Source organism: Mastomys coucha, unplaced genomic scaffold, assembly GCF_008632895.1.
Source record: "Mastomys coucha isolate ucsf_1 unplaced genomic scaffold, UCSF_Mcou_1 pScaffold22, whole genome shotgun sequence".
In the NCBI taxonomy this organism is placed as follows: Eukaryota; Metazoa; Chordata; class Mammalia; order Rodentia; family Muridae; genus Mastomys; species Mastomys coucha.
In genome coordinates, this window is record NW_022196905.1 from 33,209,813 (window position 1) to 33,231,284 (window position 21,472).

Genomic DNA, 21,472 nt, shown 5'->3' on the forward strand with positions numbered 1-21,472 from the left:
AGTTAGTACCTGTGTTTGTCACTTTCCATATCATTGTGACAACATATTTGACAGCAACAATTAAAGGGAAGAAAAATTCACTCTGCTTATGGCTTCCTTTATGTATACCATCATGTGGATCATCATGGTGGATAAGGCATGACACATCACACTCCATACCTTAGCAGTTAGGAACCGGGGTGGGAGGGGTGGAGAACATGTAGGAAGAGGCCTGTGTAGACAGAGCTCCCAAAGACAGCCCCCCAAGAGATGTACTTCCTTTGGCTAAGCCCCTCCTATGTTTTACCACCTCCCAGTAGCATCAATCATCTTTAGGGATCCAACAGGGGATTGATCCATGCATTGGGCTGAAGCCCCCAGAATCTAGCTGTCTCTAGCATCTGCATCACAGACAAGGCCAACCATGTACTTCACTGATCCCTTTGCATTTCTTAGTCCAACCAAATTGACGGCCCAAATTAAGCATCACAACACATCAATTTTCTCTTGTCAAAGGTGTTATTTTTGCATTATAGATATTCCTTGCTTTTATATATATATTCACAGATATGAGCTATGGGTGAGTTTTTCTATACACATCTGGTTATCCTGAACCAATCATATCCCAGATTCTGGCTTTCTATACAGAGAAAGCAGGGTTATAGATTTTATCTTGTGGGAGTCACAGGGCATTTACATGCACCATATTGCACACTGGCTGTGAGTGACCCTTGGTATTTTTGTGGGAGTGTCTGGTGTCTCAGTCTTGGACTTTTCCATCTTGTTCTAGCTGCACACATATGTAGGACCAGAACAAGTCGTCTGTGCACAAAAAATGTTGCTACTGGACACCCAAGTACACAGCCAACCCCTTTCTCTTAGGAAATCCCTTTCCAGTCAGCACAGTGGCACTATTGAGACATCATCTACCTTGTGTCTCCTGTGGTCTCTAGAACAGAAGTTCTCAGTCTGTGGAGCACAATCCTTTTGGGGGTTGCATACCAGATATCTACAGTATGATTCACAACAATAACAAAATTACAGTTATGAAGTAATAACAAAAATAATTTTATGGTTGGAGGAGTGTGTGTCACCCTAACTTGAGGAACTGTATTAAAGTGTCACAGCATTAGAAAGATTGAGAACCACTGCTTTAGAAGATAGGAGTTGGAATTCAAAGTGCTGTCTGGTACTTACTGGCTGGTCATTGTCCTTGGCACCTGGCAAATGAGAGGGATCTTCAACTCAGCCTGTGGAGGAAAAAACAAACTCGTTACTGGATCTTGTGCATCATGTTTTAGTTCTGTTGAATGTGCTACCTCTGTTTCTTTGCAGGATTTGTAGCAGGTGCTGGCTTAGAGGAAGAGAGAGGAAGCAAATCAATGTAGGTCAAAAAATGGTTTATTTCTGGCCTAGAGTAGGGGAGGGACTCCCCATCCCCCGACATGCTGTCCTCCTTCTGTCAGCATCCATCCCATCTGCCTTGGGGAGCTGAGCAAACATGCACTGAGTCTGGTTTTCCCTTGCGTGCAATTGTACACTTTCCCTGGGCACCTAGGAGGCGTTAGCCTAGGCTTCGTCGGTTCTGCTCGGAGGAGTCCACAGGCTTGCTGAAGCAGGCTGGAGAAGGGATGCTTGCTTTTCATTTCCCTGTGACTTTTCCATAAAATATTTACTGGAAGTTTCATTTGTATACCACTTTGCATCAGCCACCACATTTTATTTGAGCCCAGTATTCATCCTCAGAGGAGGGATCATTAGCTCCATTTACCATATAAATTAGTAGCAGAGACTCTGGGAGCATGCAGTAAGTGCTTTGCATCAATGACCATGTTTAATGTATTCGAAGACTCTAGGAATTATACAGGATGTTTCCACTGTACCTTCTGGAGATCTAGCAAGAAACAGAGCCCTCATATTAGATAATTTGAGAGTAGAATAATGTAATCATTTGGAATTAAAAGCAGGTAGAACAGGAAAGATAGTGGGACACCTGGGATTGGTAGAGACGGGAACTGTCATTGTACAAAGAAGAGTAAAGGGAGGGAGTGGTGATGGGAATTCAGAGGCTGAGTGGAAGAGCAGCAGTTTTCAGTGGAGGCAGCTGCAGGAGGGAGCTTCAGAGGGTGGGACAAAAAGAACCGCCTCATGGGCCTCCTGCCCTGGGTCATCTGCCATTGGCTAAAGTCAAGAAGAATCCAGGAATGAGGAACTATTGGTTCGATTCATTCTGCTGGGGCTCCCAGATAAGTGGAACAGGGCAAAGAGTGGATTTCACAGCTTGAAAATGAGCTCACATTCATCTCCAAAGGTGGGATTCATACTTGATCTATGTAATCTTGGAGTAACTGCTGTGGAAAAGTTACTGAGGATCTGGGACTGGGCTCAGGTCCTCTGACGCTCGTGCGTTGGTCCTTGCCACACCTCTACTCCCATCCCTTAGGTCTGTCACTGACAGGAGGGAAAGGACGAACTTCTCTTAGGATTTTGTTCACTTGTGGCTCTTTGGACAGGGTGGCATGACTCTTTCATGGTCCCCTCAGGAAGTCATCTCTTCCAAGGTGGTGAAGAGGATTAACACCATATCAGGAAGTTAAACAGTTCATAAATCCCAGGCCGGGGGGATGTTACTGGGGGATGTTCACAGTAAGAGCTGTGAACATCTAGATATGCAGCCTTGGTGGAGAACTTAGTCTCTTAGAGATAGTAGCATTGATATCTTTGTTTTATACTATAGCATTAAGTATTAAATAAACTAATGTACATGACATTGTCTTATAAACTATAAAAGTAAGAGGTATGGATGTATTACTACGAATGTAGTAAGATTAGCCAGCTACATCGACATCAAGCATGTTATATGTTGGTATCTAGGCTTATCAATTTTAAGATATTAATATCTAATAAATGTAAGTTATATGATTATGGTTAGATAGGAAAAATAATCTACCCCAATTTGCTTATACGGTCCCTTGGTTTGTTTGCATTTATTTGGTGGAATTAAGCTGTCTACAAAGGACCCTGTATTCCTGGCTCTTAGCCAGCTCTTAGGTACACAGCCCCAAGGCACAGGCCAGTTCTTTCCAAGGCCTTATGCCTCTCAACAGTAAGGTGGGAAGTTGACCAGCTCTAATTCTACCATCTATAGTATAGTTAGTATAGCTCTGGACAAAGCATGAGAGCTTGCTTTGGTTTAATATTCTTCATCTGGAGTAAGCAATTGGGCTTAACAAGTGTCTTCTAGCTCAAAGACTCCACAAAACAGCCCCCTTAAAAACTATAATCCATCCAAATCTGATGACAACAATGGCTTTAAAATGTTAGCAGTATGTTATTATATCTCTTGCATTTTATTGTCTTCTCCAATGGAGTTGCTTGTAGAACAATATTGCAGTGTCTCTGAAAAATAGCTGTCACAGTGGAGAGCAGGGGGCCTTGGGAAACCTCAGTTGCCTATATATCAACCTTTGTAATTTATTTGGTTTGTCACATTTGTATCTTAAAATATTAGGGAAAGTTTAAGTCAATCTATCAGTGATTTCTGAGAGATGTGAGTAGTGTATTATGCAGATAATGTTTTTTTCAAAAATATGTTTTAATGAGTCAAACTCTTTTGGCACTGTAAAAAGTGAAACTCGGGGTCTGAGTGACCTACCCAGAGGAGCCTGAGTCAGCCAGGCAGCAGGGCTTCAGCAAGCCAGATAGAGTACCCACTACAAGGCCACAGCTCTCTGCTCCACCCATATTGTCCTGAGAGCTCTTCTGAGAACTCAGTAGTCTTATCTGATTTCCTTTTTGTAAAGGATGTGGTAAAGGGTTGAGTTAGATTTGCATGTCTGCTAGTTTTATGAAGATAAAACAGAGTAGAAAAGACAGGATGCTTCCCTTTTAGACATGCGCTGTTGCAAAGAGAACTGAATGAACTGGAGTGCTATTCACACTATGTCACAGCAGCTCACCAAGTTTGTATCATCATCATTATTTGACACAAAGACAAACTGACATTCACATGTGTTAAGTTACTGGTGTTTCAGGGTACACACATGACTGGCATTTGAAACCAATTGGTCCTGACACCCTGGCTGTGCTTTGGGATGGTGTTTGCTTGTTTAGAACCTTTGTTTACTTTTTTGTAACATGGGAGTAGTATAAACAGTGATTGCTCTGGGTGTTTGTGAAGATGACAGGAGATGTCTGTGGTACATGTGAGGAGCACATTTTTTTTTCTTACAGCTAACACTGGGAGTATCATTCAAACATCAGAGTTGCTACTGTCCTTGGATTTCCTCTGAACACAGATCCAAGGGAAGACAAGCAACTGGGAGGATTCACAGAAAATAAACAAACAAGAACCGAGCAGAGAGGAATGGGGCAAAGCTAACAATCAAAGGATAGCTACATCCCAATATATGTGCAAAGACACCAAGGGCTTGAATTTGAAGATAAATTAAATGCCTTTTACTGCTCCCAGGTTTGAGTCTCTAGAAACATGGACTATACTGCCCATGCTCATAGACATTGGCTCCATAACCACAGGTTCTCTGTCAGCTGTTGTCTCTACCTGGGCTATAAAATATATGGGGCCCTGAAAAGTCTACTTGGGTTGTTCTGGGCAGCAGTCTATGTATGATGGTAGTCTAAATGCTCCAGATATTTTAGATGAGATTTGAATGTTCAGGATGATATGGTCATAGGTTGTCTCAAATATTTTAATGGTTAGGTTGACCACATTTTAGTAGAAAGCCACAAACCCAAGCATGAATTGTTCTTAATTGGTTAAAAAAATGAGGACACTAAGTTCTGTGTGTTAGTGAGGGGGGATGGACCTGGGAGACATTTGCAGAGGCAAAATGTTCAAAACGCATAGTATGAAACTTTCAAAGAGCTAAGAAACATGAAAGAAAAGAACAGAAAATAAAGCCACACAAATTCAAATGATTTTAAATTTATGATCTTGGTTGGAATATATTCATAGCTGTACATGGCCCAGTTGGCTGGACATACCAGAGTGCCTGAATCCTATACAAAGGGGTCAGAATTGGCATTGGATTAGAAATCTATGGCTTCATTTTTAGTGGTAGAGTTCCTTTAGCTTTATTTTCTCCAATAGGTTTCTTAAATCTAAGATGAGGGCTGAGAACAACATATCCACTTTCTCCACTCATACAGCACTTGGAATCCTAGCATAGCAGTAAGACAAGAAAACAAACAGAAACACAAATAGGAAAGGAAGAAGTGGAATTATGCATATTTGCAGATTGTATCATCCTGTACTTATGAGACTCAGAAAACTCTGATTATGGATGAATAGGCTATAGAACCAATATACAAAATATAGTAGCTAAGAACTAGTAAAAGTACGTTTGAGAAAGAAGACAGGAAAACAGGTTCATTCATCATAGCTTAAAAATTGCCTACAAATAGAATTAAGCAAAATTAAGCAAAGGGAAAGGCCTTGTAATGAAGATTTTAAAACACTGAAGGAAGATATTGAAGAACACACCAGATGCCCCATGCTTATAGGTCAGAAGAATTAATATTGTGAAAATGACCATATTACCAAATACGATCTACAGATTCCATCAGTCTCTACCAGTGTTTGAATGATATTTAGAGAAATAGAAAAACAATCCTTAAATTCATACGTAAACACAGAAGACTCCAAAATGGCCAATGCAATTCTTAGCAAAAGCAACAATGCTAAATAATATATTATCTTACTTTTTTTTGTTACTGTGATAAAGAACAGCCTAAAACAAAGTTTGAGAGGAAAAGGTTCATTGGTTTACGGGTTACAGTTTATCACTAAGAGGCATCAAGGCAGGAATTCAGTGCAGCAACCTGGAGGCAGGAACTGAGGCAGAGACAATGGAAGAGCTTGATCTACATGGCTTGCTTGCTTTCTTTCTTATGCCACCCAGGACCACCTGCTCAGGGGTCTGGACCCTCCCACATCATTTATCAATCAAAAAAAATGCCTCACAGACATGCCTACAGGCCAATTGGATGGAGTCAGTTCTTTAACTGAGGTTACCTCTCTCAAGGTGATTCTAGTTTGTGTCAAGCTGACAAAAACTAACCAGCATTTTGCCTCTATGTTATATATATTAATTTACTATATGATATATTATATGTAAGATAGACTTTATATAATATATATATATATATACACACATATGAAAGTACAAACAATACTACATGAGAATAAGAAAGGTTTTAGTGCAACGGCTCACTTCCTTGCTCTCAAGGCAGAATAAGGGCCATGCTCTGTTGTCAAAGAGATGCTCTGTTGGACTTCTGAGAGCAAAGGGAAACCCAAGTCTATGACCATTTAGAACAACCAATTTCACATTTTTGGTTATGATGGTTTCTGTGATTCTTTTTCATTAGTAAATTACATACTCACTTTGTGGGTTGAAACCCATTTTAGAAACATAAGGAATTTGATGGGTATAAGTCTTTAGTAGATTCCATACTAAGAAGCATGTGTAAGATTCCCAGGGTATTTTACAGAGCTGGGTATTAACACTAGAATGTTTGCTTCTGAGCTTGAAGCCTGCTTGGTGTTTCAGAGAATGGGTTAGGAAGCAAAAACTTGCTGTATAAATGGATGGGATTTTCATATGGGTCTTAATCCAGAAATAATTAATACCCTTATGGTATCATAAGCAGTTTAAATAACTGAAAATATGTAGACCAACAAAATCACATTTCCTTGTCAACTTTGAGAACTCTTGCTGTCCCCTGGGAATGTGCCAGTGCCACCAAGCAGCTAGAGAAACACATTTTATCACAGACAGTTCTCTTACACATTCTCTGGTCAAAATTAATATTTCATGAAGGGAAAACGTGCTTTACAGCACATAATTTTTTTTGCTTTCAAATATTTCTCATTTATTCCCAGAAGATAAAGCTTATAAAAATACGAACGTCTGTTTCCTTGAAAGTTTAAGAAACATCATCTTAATGACAATGAACTTGATCAGATATAGGAAATAGCCAAAAGCAAACCTCGAGTTGCTAAGACAATGTGAGCATCAGCCAGGAAAGCTGTGCATCCCAAATTGGGTCAAGGCTGAAGCATAAGGTCTGTTTAAAATACCTACGAGAGATGTCTGATTCTCTCTCTCCAGTCACACCCAGAACAGAATGATGGAGTTGAGGAAGAAACAGTATATGAATTTTTGAAGAAAGACAGGAGAGAGTGGGAGAGAGAGAGAGAGTGGGAGAGAGAGAGAGTATGGGAGAGAGAGAGAGAGAGGGAGGGAGGGAGGGAGGGAGAGAGAGAGAGAGAGAGAGAGAGAGAGAGAGAGAGAGAGCACCATGCATGCAACTTTGAGTAAGCATATTGAAACTAGTATTTCTTAGATGAAGACAGTTATTAATTTGCCCATGATTCAGAATTTTGCATAATTTTCTCCTATTTTCATGTCAAAAATTAGGAAGTCATGATGTAGCGATGCTCATATTTAGAGGAGAATACTTGCTTGCTGATTGAATTTCTAATTCTAACTCTGGCTAGGGCAATCAGCTAAATTCAATTAATTATAACAGTTCACTTGATTCCAGTGAGAGGAGGTATTAAAAGTCAAATGGGTTACTATTATAGATGGTTTTGAAGAGTCGAGAATTCTTTTCTTCTAGTTTTTTCTGCTATTAAACACAAGGATATTTTTAAAAATGATTTTGCAACTGCCTTGGTAGCAAGTCACTTCCCTTAAGCATCTTGAGGAAACATGAGAGGACAGTTATTTGTTCTTTTAGAAAGATTTTGAAAAGGTCTCTAACACACGGATGCAATCTATAGTTGTTTTTGAACTTATTGTTCTTAGGGCATCTTGATTTTGAATGCTATTTCCATTTTGTCTTCTTCTGTGGGGTTCAGTAGGGACAGTCCCTACATCAGTGCTCAGGTCTTCCACTTTATTGTGTAGTAAACACATGCTTTTGCTTTCTCCTCTTCTGATTCACTTAATTTGTACTATAATTATTTTTTCCTGTCATTCCTTTTTTTTAATTTTTCTTTTCCTTGTATTCTCATCAAGTTTCTGTTTATATTATTTACATTACTTTACTATTCAGGAGAACTAAACTGTAGTAAGCAAAGGAATACTCATATCAATCTATCTACCTATCTTTCTTTCTTTCTTTCTTTCTTTCTATCATCTATCAGTAAATTTCTCTGTTATCTATGTGTTTGTCTTATCATCTATTTGTTTTCTACCATCTGAGTATTGATTTTACATCTGTATCTATTATCTATCAATAAATCATCTAATAATCATGCATCTATCAATTTTGTTTCCTTGGAAGACTATGACATAGTATACCTGCTACAGTCCACATACATTTTATTGAGATGGTCCCCTATTTTTGTGTGAAGATTTATGTCTATCTCACCTCATTTTAATTAGGCTTTTATAAGATGATACCAGAATCTTACTAATTGGAGGTGAAACTGCTAGACCTACATTAACTGAGAATGTCTCCAACTGTGATTTATTTTTCTGTTTAATTAATTAATTAATCAATTAATTAAAGTTCACTTGGTGATATTAAAGGCATTTTTTTGGGGTAAAGAAGAGAAGCTAAGTTACAAGGACTACTCAATTATACTCCATAATTTTCAGGCTAAGTGTGGGAAAGAAATGCCTCCCCAGTGATAGCTAACCATCAAAGGCAAATGTCCTGTCATTTTTTACAAAGTCATATATATATATATTAAGCATTTGCTGTCTGCTGTTTGTTTTTCTGCATCATCATTTAACAAGAAAAACCTGAAGGACATTTGCTTAAAATCCAAAGAAGAAACACAAAAGGGTAGGTAATCTAATCATTTATGGACTAGGAATAATGCAACTCATAACAATAATAGATAACATGAACAGTGCCATTTGCTGCATACCAGAACTGCGTACAAAGCACTCTATTTAAGTAAGATTCCATTGTACGGCAGCAACCCAAATGACCCAGATTTTGCAATACTGAGCAATTCTGTCATTTTCCTGTTCAGCGAGAGCCCTCTGGAGCCATATCTGTCTTGTATACAAACTGCACAGTGTGGGTGCGGATGAGTTCAGTCCTTCATCTGTGACTTGAAGCACATTTGAAACCCAACTTTGGAATTCAACTTCCTAAAGCACAATTAACTATTTCTTTTCCCCTTCTTTTATTCAGGTTCACCCACCTACCAAGAAATCTCCAAGCCCAGGGATGCTGATTTGTACAACTTGAGTCTCAGTTTCTCTAATACGACAAATGAGGGCACAGGCATTTGTTCCTCTTGGCTAATGGGGTTATTCTGAAAACCAAGGAAGAACCAGGAAGTTAGCATAATCCCCATGCTACTTTTCTCTGGCCTATGTGCATGGTGTGTATACAAATGCCAGAGGAAGAGGTCTTGCTCTATCACTTTCAATTTTATTCCCTTGAGATAGGGTCTCCAATGAACCCGGAGCTATGGTTCATTGGCCTGCAAGCCCCCGTCTCCAACTCCACTGTGCTGGGATTCAGGCATGCCTGTGCCTGCTCAGCTGGTTTCCTTTTTACACAGGTGCTATCATCCAAACTCAGGTCCTCACCCTTTCATGGCAAGTACTCTTGCCCACAGAGCCACCTCTCCAGTCCTTTGAGTAGATTTTAGATTGTCGTGTAAGCATAGTGAATGACAATTATTGACTCACACCTTCATATCAGTGCAGTGAAGGATTCCGAAGTTCTTTGAAGCTGACAAGGAAAACATTCTAAAGGAAATAATATGCTGAGCACCCAATTTAAAACTTTTCAGAGGGTCAGTACATCTGAGGAATTTTAAGATGCCACCACATCTTTGACAGATGAATGATAAAAATAAATATGAATATGATGAGATTAGCTTTTTATAGAAATCACCTTAAAATAGTACCCTGCAGAGACATGGGCTCCACTGAAGTCTACAGAACTTCTTTAGGTCAAAATTCTGAACAAGAGAAACAAAAGATTATCTAGAGCAATGGTTCTCAACCTTCCCAATGCCTCGACCCTTTAATAGAGGTCCTCATGTTGTGGTGGCCCCAAACTATAAAATTTTTTTTGTTGCTACTTTGTAACTGTATTTTTGCTACTGTTGTGAATCATGACATAAATATCTGTGTTTTCTGATGGTCTTAGGCAACCCATGTGAAAGGGTTGTTCCATCCCCAAAGGGGTCATGACCTACAGGTTGAAATCTGCTAATCTCTCTCTGTCTTTGTCTCTGTCTCTGTCTCCCTCTCTCTTTCTCTCTCTCTCTCCAAATAAATCAGCTACCAACAATACCCATCACTGTTCTCTCTGTGTTAATAATTACTGGACATTGGGAATGAATTTTTAAGTATAACTTTTTGTTTCTTGCCACAATACCAAAAGCTAGGCACAACAAATCCATTAGATAAAGGACAAATTTAGGTCTTTAGAGGTTAAAAAACAAGCCTAAAATCTAACTCCTGAGAAGTAAGAGTCTGGATGGAAATCTAGGCATTGCTCCCCCCAAAGGTGGGTGTGTAGTGGAGTAGGAAGGGAAACAGAAATAGAGAATGAGCTGTAGGAGGGAAAGGCGAGCATTCTGCAGGAGTACTCAGACACAGAGTTCATCAGGAGATCCAAGCCCTGTTTATCAGGGAGAGGGACCTTTAACACCTGCGGTCCCTAAGCATCTGCTAATCCTTTTGGGACAGATGGCTCCCAGTGCCAGTCAGGGCATCATTCCATCAGTGGCTCACAAACCCCCTCTTGCAATGGCAGTTTTGATGCTGTGCCCACCAAGTGACCCCTGAGCAGTAACACGGTTTCCTGTAAGGATGGCTTCTGGGAAGAAGCATACTAATGGTCTGAAACTACAGCTCAGCATATGTGAGCATCCCAGGTGGCCATACAAACATCAGTGCCCGAGTGGAATGCTGGCATGAGCTCCATCAGCACTGAATGTCCAGGAAGAAGTGGGCTTTTAGAGCTGATGAAGAGATGCCAGTCACTAAGGATGTCCGTGGTAGTTCACCCTCTCAGAGATGGCTAGGAGCTAGCCTTAAGTTCATTTGAAAGTAAACTCAGCAGAGAACATAGACCAATCTCAAGCAAATGGTAGTGAAATTTCACCTTTATGCTGAGATTAGCTCATAGGACATCAAACACAGTAGAATATCATTTCTTGTGTTCAGGTGTTTGAGAAGCAAAATTCAGATGATCATTAGCAATAATATTTAAAATGTGTACTTTGAAAATAACAGTTGCTTACATCTAAGACTTCTTTATGATTAAAAAGGAATTTGTGTGTGTGTGTGTGTGAGAGAGAGAGAGAGAAAGAGAGAGAGAGAGAGAGAGAGTGTGTGTGTGTGTGTGTGTGTGTGAGAGAGAGAGAGAGAGAGAGAGAGAGAGAGAGAGAGAGAGAGAGAGAGAGAGAGAGAGAGAGAGAAAGTATATGAGTATATATCTATTAATTTTGAGAGTAGGTTTGGATTGAACTCAGGTGTTCAGGTTTGGTAGTAAGCATTTTCATCCACTGAATAAACTCTTAGACCCTGTATCTGGGAATTCTAAATGCCATTGTTTAGTTTAGCAGAGGATGATAATAAAAACACACCACCTCAATAGATGGGAATAGAAAGTTCTTTTCTTTGGAGATGTATACATAGCACCATGGTTATGTGCTGCATCTTTTACAGTCACCAACAGAGAGAACTTTACTTGTCCCTACCACAAAATGCAAGAACTAGGGGATGGGGAACAATATGGAAACAATTCCATATTGTTTTGTTTCAAATGTTCTCCCCCCACCTCTGTGTGTGTGGATGTGTGTGTGCAAGTGTGTGTGTGTGTATATATATATATGTGTATGTGTGTATGTATGTATGTGTGTGTATATATGAGTGTATGAATGTGCATTCATGTGTGTATGTGTATGTATGTGTGTATATATGTGCATGTATGTGTATATGTGTGTCTGTCTGTGTGTGTATATGCATGTATGTGTGTGAGAGTATGTGTGTATGTGTGTGTATATGTGTGAAGATGTTAGAGGCAGACTTTATATATCTTCCTCAATTGCTCTTTACTTTGCTTTTAGAGATAAGGTCTCTCACTGACTCAGGAGTCATGAATTCAAGTAGATGAGTGACTAACAATCCCCAAGGATCCTCTTGTCTCTGCCTCTCTAGCACTGGGATTGCACACGTGCTCTGCCACATCTGGCATGTCTCTAGCTGTTACATGGATGCTGGAGATCTGTTCCTCTTACTTGTGAGGCAAACACGAACTAGGCCACCTCCCTAGGCCACCTCCCTAGGCCACCTCCCTAGGCCACCTCCCTAGGCCACCTCCCTAGCCCACCTCCCTAGGCCACCTCCCTAGCCCATCCATATTGTATTTATGAGTCATAGTATTGCCTTTTTCACATAAATACATGCAACTGTATTTTGTCAGTTTTTAATTAAAGGTAAAAACAGATGGTTAAGTTATGGGTTACTACCACTTGGGTGTCATCTGGGTGTAATTGCTGATGCATGTGTGAAGTGGACAGTATACAGAATATCCTAGGCCCTTGGTGTTTTCTTGAATGAAGTAAGGTAAGTACGCCCAATAAACTACAAGGACCAGGGTTATTGTCTGATGCACAACATCCTCTCCTATGATCACCTAAATTGATGGTATTTAAAAGCTATGATTAAATTAACTAGAACAGGGTTGGGGATTTGGTCAGTGTGGAGAGTACTTGCCTAGTAAGCAGGAGTTCCAAGTTTTGATCCCTAGCACCACATAAAACTGGGGGTGTGGCTCTTGCCTGTGATCCCTGCACTTAATTAGAGGCTAGAAGGTCAGAAGTTCAAAGTCACTCTTAACTATCTTGTAAGTTAGAAAGCAGCCTGGTCTACATCTTTTTGTCTAGTAACTTAATCCCTTAATCTCTTGCTAGAACAGCGGGCATGACTGAGTGAACCCAGAAGAACTCTGCCCTTGATAGAACTTAGCAGTTGACGTGGTGAGGGATGTTGACTGCTAAATTTATGTATGTAGCAAGATTCTGAGCAGAATGCTTCCAGCTCGCATTCTGATGCCCTATCTTTGAACTTGGGCATGATACAGCTTGGCTGCTATTAATGCACCTGCTGGGTATCTAGTCTCTTCTTTGACAGACTCAGTGGCTAAGTTTGCTGTCAACCTCATAGCAACCGACCAAGTATCAAAATGACTGAACACCAGAAGCATGTAAGTAAAGATCAAAGAGAATAATCCACTTACCCAAAAGCATTTTAACACATGCTTGTGTCATGCCCAGTTTGGCGGGGAGGATCTCAAAGCCCTAACTCTTTTCATTTTACCTAAAGTTCAACCAAATGAAATTCTCAGCGTTTCAGCTTCAATATCTTTTGCTGTTGTTATGTTTGTCCCTTATACTTCATTAATTTGTTAAGATCATTAAATTAGGACCCAGGTACTCAAAGGCTCCATTCCAGGCTCTGGTACTTTAGTATATTACTATTTTCTAGTGGTATCATTAAAATGAAATATTTGCACATTGATACATAATAATAAATTCTATAGTAGTTGTAGAATGTTTATGAATGAAGTTGGATCTGATTTGAGATCAGGAAAGAGGAGTGGCAGAGAAAAAAGAAAATGTTTACTGAATGTGTCCTAATAATTATAATGTCAGGTATGTATATACCTGACATTCACTTAATACAAATATTAATAAGACTAAATAATTGTCAATCTGGGTCTTTGCTGATGTTGTCCCATTATAAGGATTGGGCTGGAAAGATGGCTCAATGGCTAAAAGTGATTTCCACGGAAGCATACAGGCCCTTGTTTAATTTTCCAGAACTCACATAAAGCTTGGAACAGTGACTGACTGACTGTAATCCTCGCATTTGCAGGGTGAGATGAGATCGGAGACAAGAGAATCCACTGAAACTCCTGGGCCAGCTAGTGAGTACAGCAGCAATAATGGAAGACACTGCCTCAAACAAAGCTGGAAGACAAGGACCAAAATACTCCTTTGTTTTCTAACCTCCTCACACATGCGATGGTCTGCTCCCTCATCTCTGTGTGTGTGTGTGTGTGTGTGTGTGTGTGAGAGAGAGAGAGAGAGAGAGAGAGAGAGAGAGAGAGAGAGAGAGAGAGAGACAGAGACAGAGACAGAGACACAGAGAGAAACAGAGAGAGAGATAGAGAGAAACAGAGACAGAGACAGATACAGAGAGACAGAGACACAGAGAGAGAGAGACAGAGACAGAGACAGAGACAGAGAGACAGAGACAGAGACAGAGACCCAGAGAGAAACAGAGAGAGATAGAGAGAAACAGAGACAGAGACAGAGACAGAGAGACAGAGAGACAGACAGAGACCCAGAGAGAAACAGAGAGAGAGATAGAGAGAGACAGAGAGAGAGGAAGAGGGAGGGGGAGAGAGAGAGGAGAGAGAGAGAGAGACAGAGACAGAGACAGAGACACAGAGACACAGAGAGAAACAGAGAGAGATAGAGAGAAACAGAGAGAGAGACAGAGACAGAGACAGAGACAGAGAGACAGAGAGACAGACAGAGACCCAGAGAGAAACAGAGAGAGAGATAGAGAGAGACAGAGAGAGAGGAAGAGGGAGGGGGAGAGAGAGAGGAGAGAGAGAAAGAGAAAGAGAGAGATCTTTAAGAATATAGGAATTGAGGGATAGAGACAAAAGAACATACCCAGTCAAAGTGTCAGAGTGTCAGTGTTAGAGTTAGGAACCTTACCCCTGACCCACTCAGTCAATATCAAATTCTACAGTTCCCTAGGCAGCACTGAACTCAATAAAAGCAAACCAGAAATGAGGTCCCCCAAGTTTTAGGTCAGAGCTGACCAGGTGGAACTGAAAGTGATAGTCCTTGGCTTTATAATGGCCTTGTTCATGGAGTCATCTGAAAAGGCATCTTCTCAGGAGGGGGAGGTGGGCAGAAGTGCCACCATGAAGATATCTGGGCTCAGAGAAGATTCCTGGGAATGGATTCAAGGACATATTCTACAAAGCTGTAAACACACATGGCTCACTTTTAGCAAAAATCACTTGGGTGAAATCAGTCTAGGTTTGAATTTTGTTTACTGAATTCATTGCTGTGTAAACAACCTTGACCATGCTCCTTAGGCCATACAAGCTCCCATCTGTGAACCAGAGAACAAGATCCCACTAAGGCTCAAGACTGGTGGGAGGGTTAAGTGAGTTAATGCAGGAAGCATGGCTGGCTGGAGCCCAAGTTAAATCGATGCACTTTCCCTTCATACCTCTCTAGGGTACATTTTATGTGAGGCCTCTGGGAGGATTTCTAAAGGTTTCTGTGCTGTGCTTCCAATTAGCCATTGTCTTCCTGGTGTTCAAAATGACCATGCCCTGTAGTTTGCCTGAGCCCTGGAAATCAAAGGACACCATCACAGAGGGCATGGGGGGCTGTGCTAAAATTTAGATAAGAACAACACTCATAAAAACTATAAAGTAAGTATCAATAAATTCCAGCCATATTTATCTTCCTAAGCCAGTGTCTACACTCTGATGACAATTCTTTTTTTCCACCCTCTCACTCAAGTTTGTTGTCACAACCTTCTGAGAAAAACCTGGAGGAGTTGCCTCCAGGTACCAATGGAGGGTAAGCATTTTATCCTTGCTTAATCTAACTCAGGCTTCTCCATCCTGGGAAGGAAGGACGTTTGCCTTATTCTAAAGCCTACATCTTCTGCAACAAAGCCCAATGAAAATACACACACACACAACACACACACATTTCCCCAGGGCTGGAGGAGTTCGCTTCTCCTTTGAAAGGACTCCTTCTTCTGAGGTTGCCTTTGTAGCGGGCTCCTCCAATGGAGGTTAAAAACATCAGACTTTGTCTCTTGATTTTAGCAACATAGGCTTGGGGGTGGAGGTGTCTAAGCTCCAGGAAGAATAGACTGAAAAGCCTTAATCTTACATTATTTTCTGGGCAGATATCTGGAGTTCTTTCCTAGGAGAATGAAGGCATCTTTAAAGCTGGGCTGAAGAAGCCGTCTTCCCTTTTGCCCATTTGATGGGATATGGAAAATCTAGGCTTTCATGTCAAAAAACCCTTCTTCTTTATCTGTGTGAAGCTCTTTCTAATGATCACTGTGACAGTGTGGACCAAGAGATACATGCCAAGATAAAGCTGTTCTGTTTAGTTTACCTGCTCAGCCTTCGTTCAGTCAAGGGCTCAGCGTTGAGATGGTGAGATCCTGGAAAGGGAGTCCATGGTTGCATCCTGGAGAACTCAGGGTCATATGTAAGATAGGGTTGACATGTTCTTTCCCCTCAGCAGAGTGAGTCCTTTAGCAGAAACTGCCTTGTATATGCCTGTTAGTTTTGGTTTTCCGAGAAACACAACCACAGACCTGGGCAGTCTGTCCTCGTAGCAGGCCAGACTTCCTCTTTTTGAGTTGTGGTACTAGCTTTGAAGGTGTAGAGGCTATCAAAGCTGACCTTATGTAGTGTCATACAGTTTCGTGTGCAACATTTCACAAGAGTCAGAACATGTGACAACAGACTGCTGAGTGAGTCAAAAGTGAGCTTTGCCTAGTGGACACATGGACTGTCTTGGGACTGCAATGTCTCCCTAAGCTCCTAAGACACATGCATCCCCTCAGGAGTTATTCAGAAAGCACCCAGACTCAGAAGAGAAGTGCTTGGCTCCTATTCTTGCTGCTCTTGTTATTGAAAATGGGATTGTAGGTAATTCTCATATCTACACAAAGTCATGCAGCATATTTGGAGCACACATTACAGACTCAATATATGTCAATCTGTCTCTTCCTTAACTGTAATCCCTTTAAGCTGTCCTCTGGAGTACCCACTGTAGTGGTCCTAGATAATTTAACGTTACTTAAACAGATTTTATTGATGTTGAAATTTATAACAATTTTCTACACTATTTAGAATAAATTCAAAGAAGTTTATATTTTTGTGGGGGGGCATAGCTCTGGTTTTGACTTCATGAAGGAACACTAAAATAAGCTCGTATGGGGTGTTAATTATGAGCCAAGCATTGCACTAAGCAGATTTAGGTGTCAACCTATTTAATTTGCCAATAGCTATGTGAGAAGAATATCCTTTTTAATTTTGCAATTGTGAAAACTGATGCCTAGAGAGATACCAGCAATTCACTCTCTTTATCAATGAGCCTTTATTGCATCGCGGGGTTAATACAAGATCTGTTTCATAGGTTTAGTGCTATGTGAGTCAGGTTAGTCAGTCTGCTGTTTTGGTCTAGGCCTGTATAAATGTGTTAGGTTTTGCACACCAGTGTCCCTCAGAGAGCAGTGGCTTAAATAGTAGCAATGCATTGTCTCCCAGTTCTGGAAGCCGGAAATCTAAGATCAAGCATTTTTGGTTTCTTCCTGGGCCTATTGAGGGAGAGATGTGTATTTGGCACCTTCTAAGTCTGTAGATGGCTGTCTTTCTTTTCATACAGCATCCTCTACTCATCTGTTCAAATTTCTCCTTCTTAAAGGAACCAGGCACTCTGCGTTAGGACTTGCACTATGACCTCATTTTAAACTTAAGTCTCTGTAAAAACCTTCTGTCCATATAGGTCACATTTTGATATACTAGGGCTTAGCATTACTAAATAAGAAATTTGAAAGGACATTCATTCTCCACCCATGTGAGGGCCTCCAAACTGCCCCTCATCCCTCTGCAGGCTGTCCAAGGCTCATTTTCCTGAAGTTTGAGTACAAGAGGGAGGAAGCCATACACACATGCCTTTCTTAAGTCTCTGTTATCATTCTGCTTTTCAGGTCTCATTGGCCAAGGCTAGACTCCTGATTTGTTTCTTCCTGAGTGAGTATGGAGACTCTTTCTCAAAAGGGAAATGTAGACAAGTAAGTTATAATGGAAAAGCTCACGTTTACAGTTAGTTCTAAGGACGTTGAAAAGGCAAGTCCAATACAAAATACCCATTAAGGAAGAATTAAAGATTGGTGGGAATATGGTTATATGTGATGTTTATTGGTTTTTTAAAACAGAAAAATAAGTAATCCATTATATATTAAATATTTATTATCATTGCTATATTCCAGCCCTTGGGTCTGGCCTCTGTCTTAGCTTTCTCCAGTTCACTGTGAGGTCATTTACCTCATAGTGAGGTGGGGGGGGGATAGATAGGAAGCAGGATCTGAAGATCAAGATCATTTTTTGCCATGTGGTTTTGAACCAAGCTGTGTTGCATGAAATCCTGTCTCAAAAAGTAGAGAACAATTATTATCTGCCAAACAGATAGGAGGGAGGGAGGAAGAGAGGCAGAGGGGAGAAGGAAGGAGGATAGGGACGAAAGGATGGTGTGGGAAAACAATGTTGAAATACATTTGGATTAAACACATACCTGTTCTTTATCTCTCATAGCTTACTTTTCAGAGGAGTCAAAAATGAACAAACTTTACTAACATAGAACTATTGATTTCATTCAATGCAATGAGCTTCGACAATCATTTGTTCATTGATGTTTGGCTCCCTCTGCCTACTACCTGACAGGTACTGGGTCATATGTAGAGGCTCAAAGGCAAAAACAAACAAAAAGATATTGATGCTTCATGGGGATAGTAGGCCAGAGAGGTAGTAAATGAGAAATAGTAAACATGGTAGATCTTCTGAGACAGGAAAACAGAAGTTCTCACATGTGCATAACAGGCTAGTTGTCCCCAATTCTGGGTTAAGAAAATACTTCATTTGGGGAGGTGATGATGAAAGCCAAGGTCTCCATGATGGGTGAGGATTTGCTAGACCAAATGAAGAGAAATAAGGGAAATGAAGGATGGGAAGAAGAAATGAAGAGAAGGAGGAAGGGAGGCAGAGAGGGTAGAAGGAAGGAAGATAGGGATGAAGGGATGATGTAAGAAAATATCTGAAGCCTAAGAGCTGTATATCTGCATGCCAGGAGCGTAGCCAAGCTCACTTGAGAAACCTACGAAGCAACAAACTGCAAGAATGCAGAAGGGACAGGAAGATGGTGGCTTGGACACAACTAGAATGGGGCAACACACTCAGCTGAGGACGGCAGCTCATGTTTTCTCTCGGTGCTGTCTCTCAGGCTGTGTACATCTTGATACTCTCCCTGCTTTCCTTCAGTTTGTTGTTGCTGATTTTATGCTAATTGCTGCAAGAGTTCTTGCATCTTGTCCCCCATGCTCCCTCCCCACCTGCATGGTCTATTAGGTCCACGAGCCTTGAGTCATCAAAGGGTAGTTCAGGAAAATTCACTGGAGTCGGGGTTTGAACACTCAGGTTCTGAGTATTGCAGAGGGGTTTCCTGGCTTTGAAAGGAGCGTAATCCTTTTGTTTTCCACAGGAAGCCTGGGAATGAGAGCATGCAGTTGGAAGCATGGCTGTGGTGGCTAAGGAGGTGGCTGTGAAAATTCCAGGTCAGTGCCCGGCTTCCACTGAACATCTGGACCATGAAAAGATGGGGACTACCAGTCAACTCAATGATGGACAAATAATAGGTTACATATGTGGAGAGAAGATGTATGGTACAGCAGAGCTACATGTGGGATGGGGGAGGATGGCTCTGTGCTATTGCATGATTGAGGGGGTTTGTTGCAATTTCTCTTTCTTGATAATTCTCTCAGAGCATGGCACCCTTTAACAGGGATTTGGAGAGAAATGGCTTCCTTTCAGCCTGTTGGGAAGCTCAAATGTAAGGCTGGGTAGCTTTGGAGTTACACTGGCTTAGCCCAAATTCTGCCCAGCCCCTGTCCCCCCATTGAATGAACTCAGGCAAGTTACAAGGCTTAACTTTCTCTTCTCTTTCTAGTCTCTTAAGACATCTTATGAACTTAGCACCATGAGGCAGGAAACTATAAACTCACCTTCAAATGTAGTTAGACATGTGTGTCAACCACCTAGAGCCCAGCCTGAGGGCAGCTTTCTGCCTGTCCAACTTTTATTATGAGTTCAGTGTCCATTAAAATCTACAACTTAATGTATTCTTAGAAATTATTTTTTAAGCTTTTACGTTTTTATAGACTTCCAAGACAGAGGAATAAGTCCAGATCTGTGATGTAGAATTTCTTCTTGGTCCCTGCATTTCTAGAAATGGATTTCCAGTGAATAAGTACTCTGGGCAGACACAAACTTAATTCTACTTTCAATTTTTGCAACTTTCTTTTCTTCTTCTTCCTCTTTCTTTTCCTCTTCCTCTTCTTCATCTTCATCTTTGTCTTCATCTTCTTTTGGTAATAAGAAGAGTTTGAGTGTTAAAAAAATGGGGAGTTCTAGGTAAACACTTTGACACCTCTTGGTATTCAGTTTCCTGCTTGCAGCTGGTGCTGCCTGCCAAGTCCAGGCTCCTCTCAGACATCTGGTCTCGGGCTGCTGTCAAGGGGTGCACATGTACTTTGAAGCTTACATGCACTCATATCCCACAAACATGAGTCAATTTTCTATATCGTCGGGGAAGAGGTGTGGTGTTTATTGGAAGAGCTTGTCTTTTTCTAAGTACTGTCTCCTCAGTGGATCAAAATCCACTTAAAAAAATTGCAAGGGAAATCCTGTGTGGAACCTGGGTTAATTAGCACTAGCTTTCCTGATTTATTACAGTTTAGCATCTGCTCATTACTGGTGCCTCAGGCAGCTGGACACTGGGCACAAGTCAGAGAGGGACTTAGCTTTCTCTAATTGTGTTCTCCTGTTATCTTCTATTCTGTGGTCCCAGGATGCACATTATGAACCCTCAGCCCACAACAATTAACTGTGCTCTCTTTCATACCACAGTATCTTCCAAATGGAGCATTTGGGTTTGAATTTAAGCTTAAGTGTCCTCCTCTGCTGGATTTCAGACATGTTCAACTTTAGCTAGTTCTGAGACACCACTGGATACGTTTTACAAAGGAAAAAAGCTCAAATTTGAATAAGCCTGATCTCTTGGAGGACACTCTGTATCCTTATGTATCAGCTATGTCTCAGCTTTTCTGGCCAGGCATATCATAGAAAAGAAGAATCCATACATGGTATATGAGTGCTCATCACAAGAGCTTGCAGGCCCTGTGAGGGGCAGTTCAGAGCACAATTTCTGATGTGTGTTTTCTAGAATGGCTGTATTATTCTTTGGAGCTTCCAGGGTTTGAGGTGATAAGCAAGGACAAAGAGCTTCCCTAAAATCTTTGCCTCACACCATGTTCACAAGTTCACTATTGAGCTTATAGCAAGTCTCTCCAGAAAGGTCTCATGTGTTGAGTGTCAACACTTCAGTTGAGTCAATAATTGCTCCTGGCACTTCACATAGGTTCATGCTATAATGAAACAGCATGTATAGATGGGCATGGCTGTTATTTCTGCTACACATTTGAAGAAGCAGATTTAAATGTTGCAAGTTCTCCTAAGATGAGTGATTCATTTACCTCCAAGGTCCCCATTGTGAGGACAGAAGGCAAAAGGTACTTCTGTCCTGCTACAGGATGTGGGAACCAGGCTACAGCTTAACCTTGGGAAATGCCAGTGGCACACAAAC

At 40.9% G+C, this 21,472-nt stretch overlaps 1 protein-coding gene across 3 annotated transcripts in view; it reads right to left on the reverse strand.

The window, feature by feature from the left end:
* The window catches only part of Clnk (cytokine dependent hematopoietic cell linker), a 183,335-nt gene extending 166,952 nt beyond the window's left edge, over window positions 1–16,383 (reverse strand). For 2 of the 3 annotated variants that reach the window (XM_031341968.1, XM_031341966.1), the window contains exons 1-2: window positions 16,160–16,271; window positions 1,177–1,229 (exon numbers count right to left, since the gene is read on the reverse strand). In XM_031341968.1, coding sequence (XP_031197828.1) covers window positions 1,177–1,187 — 11 coding nt within the window. In that variant the 5' untranslated portion in view covers window positions 1,188–1,229; window positions 16,160–16,271. Of the gene's footprint in view, window positions 1–1,176; window positions 1,230–16,159 lie in introns of all 3 variants that reach the window. The other variant, XM_031341967.1, reaches the window with a different exon arrangement.
* Between the last annotated feature and the right edge of the window lie 5,089 nt (window positions 16,384–21,472).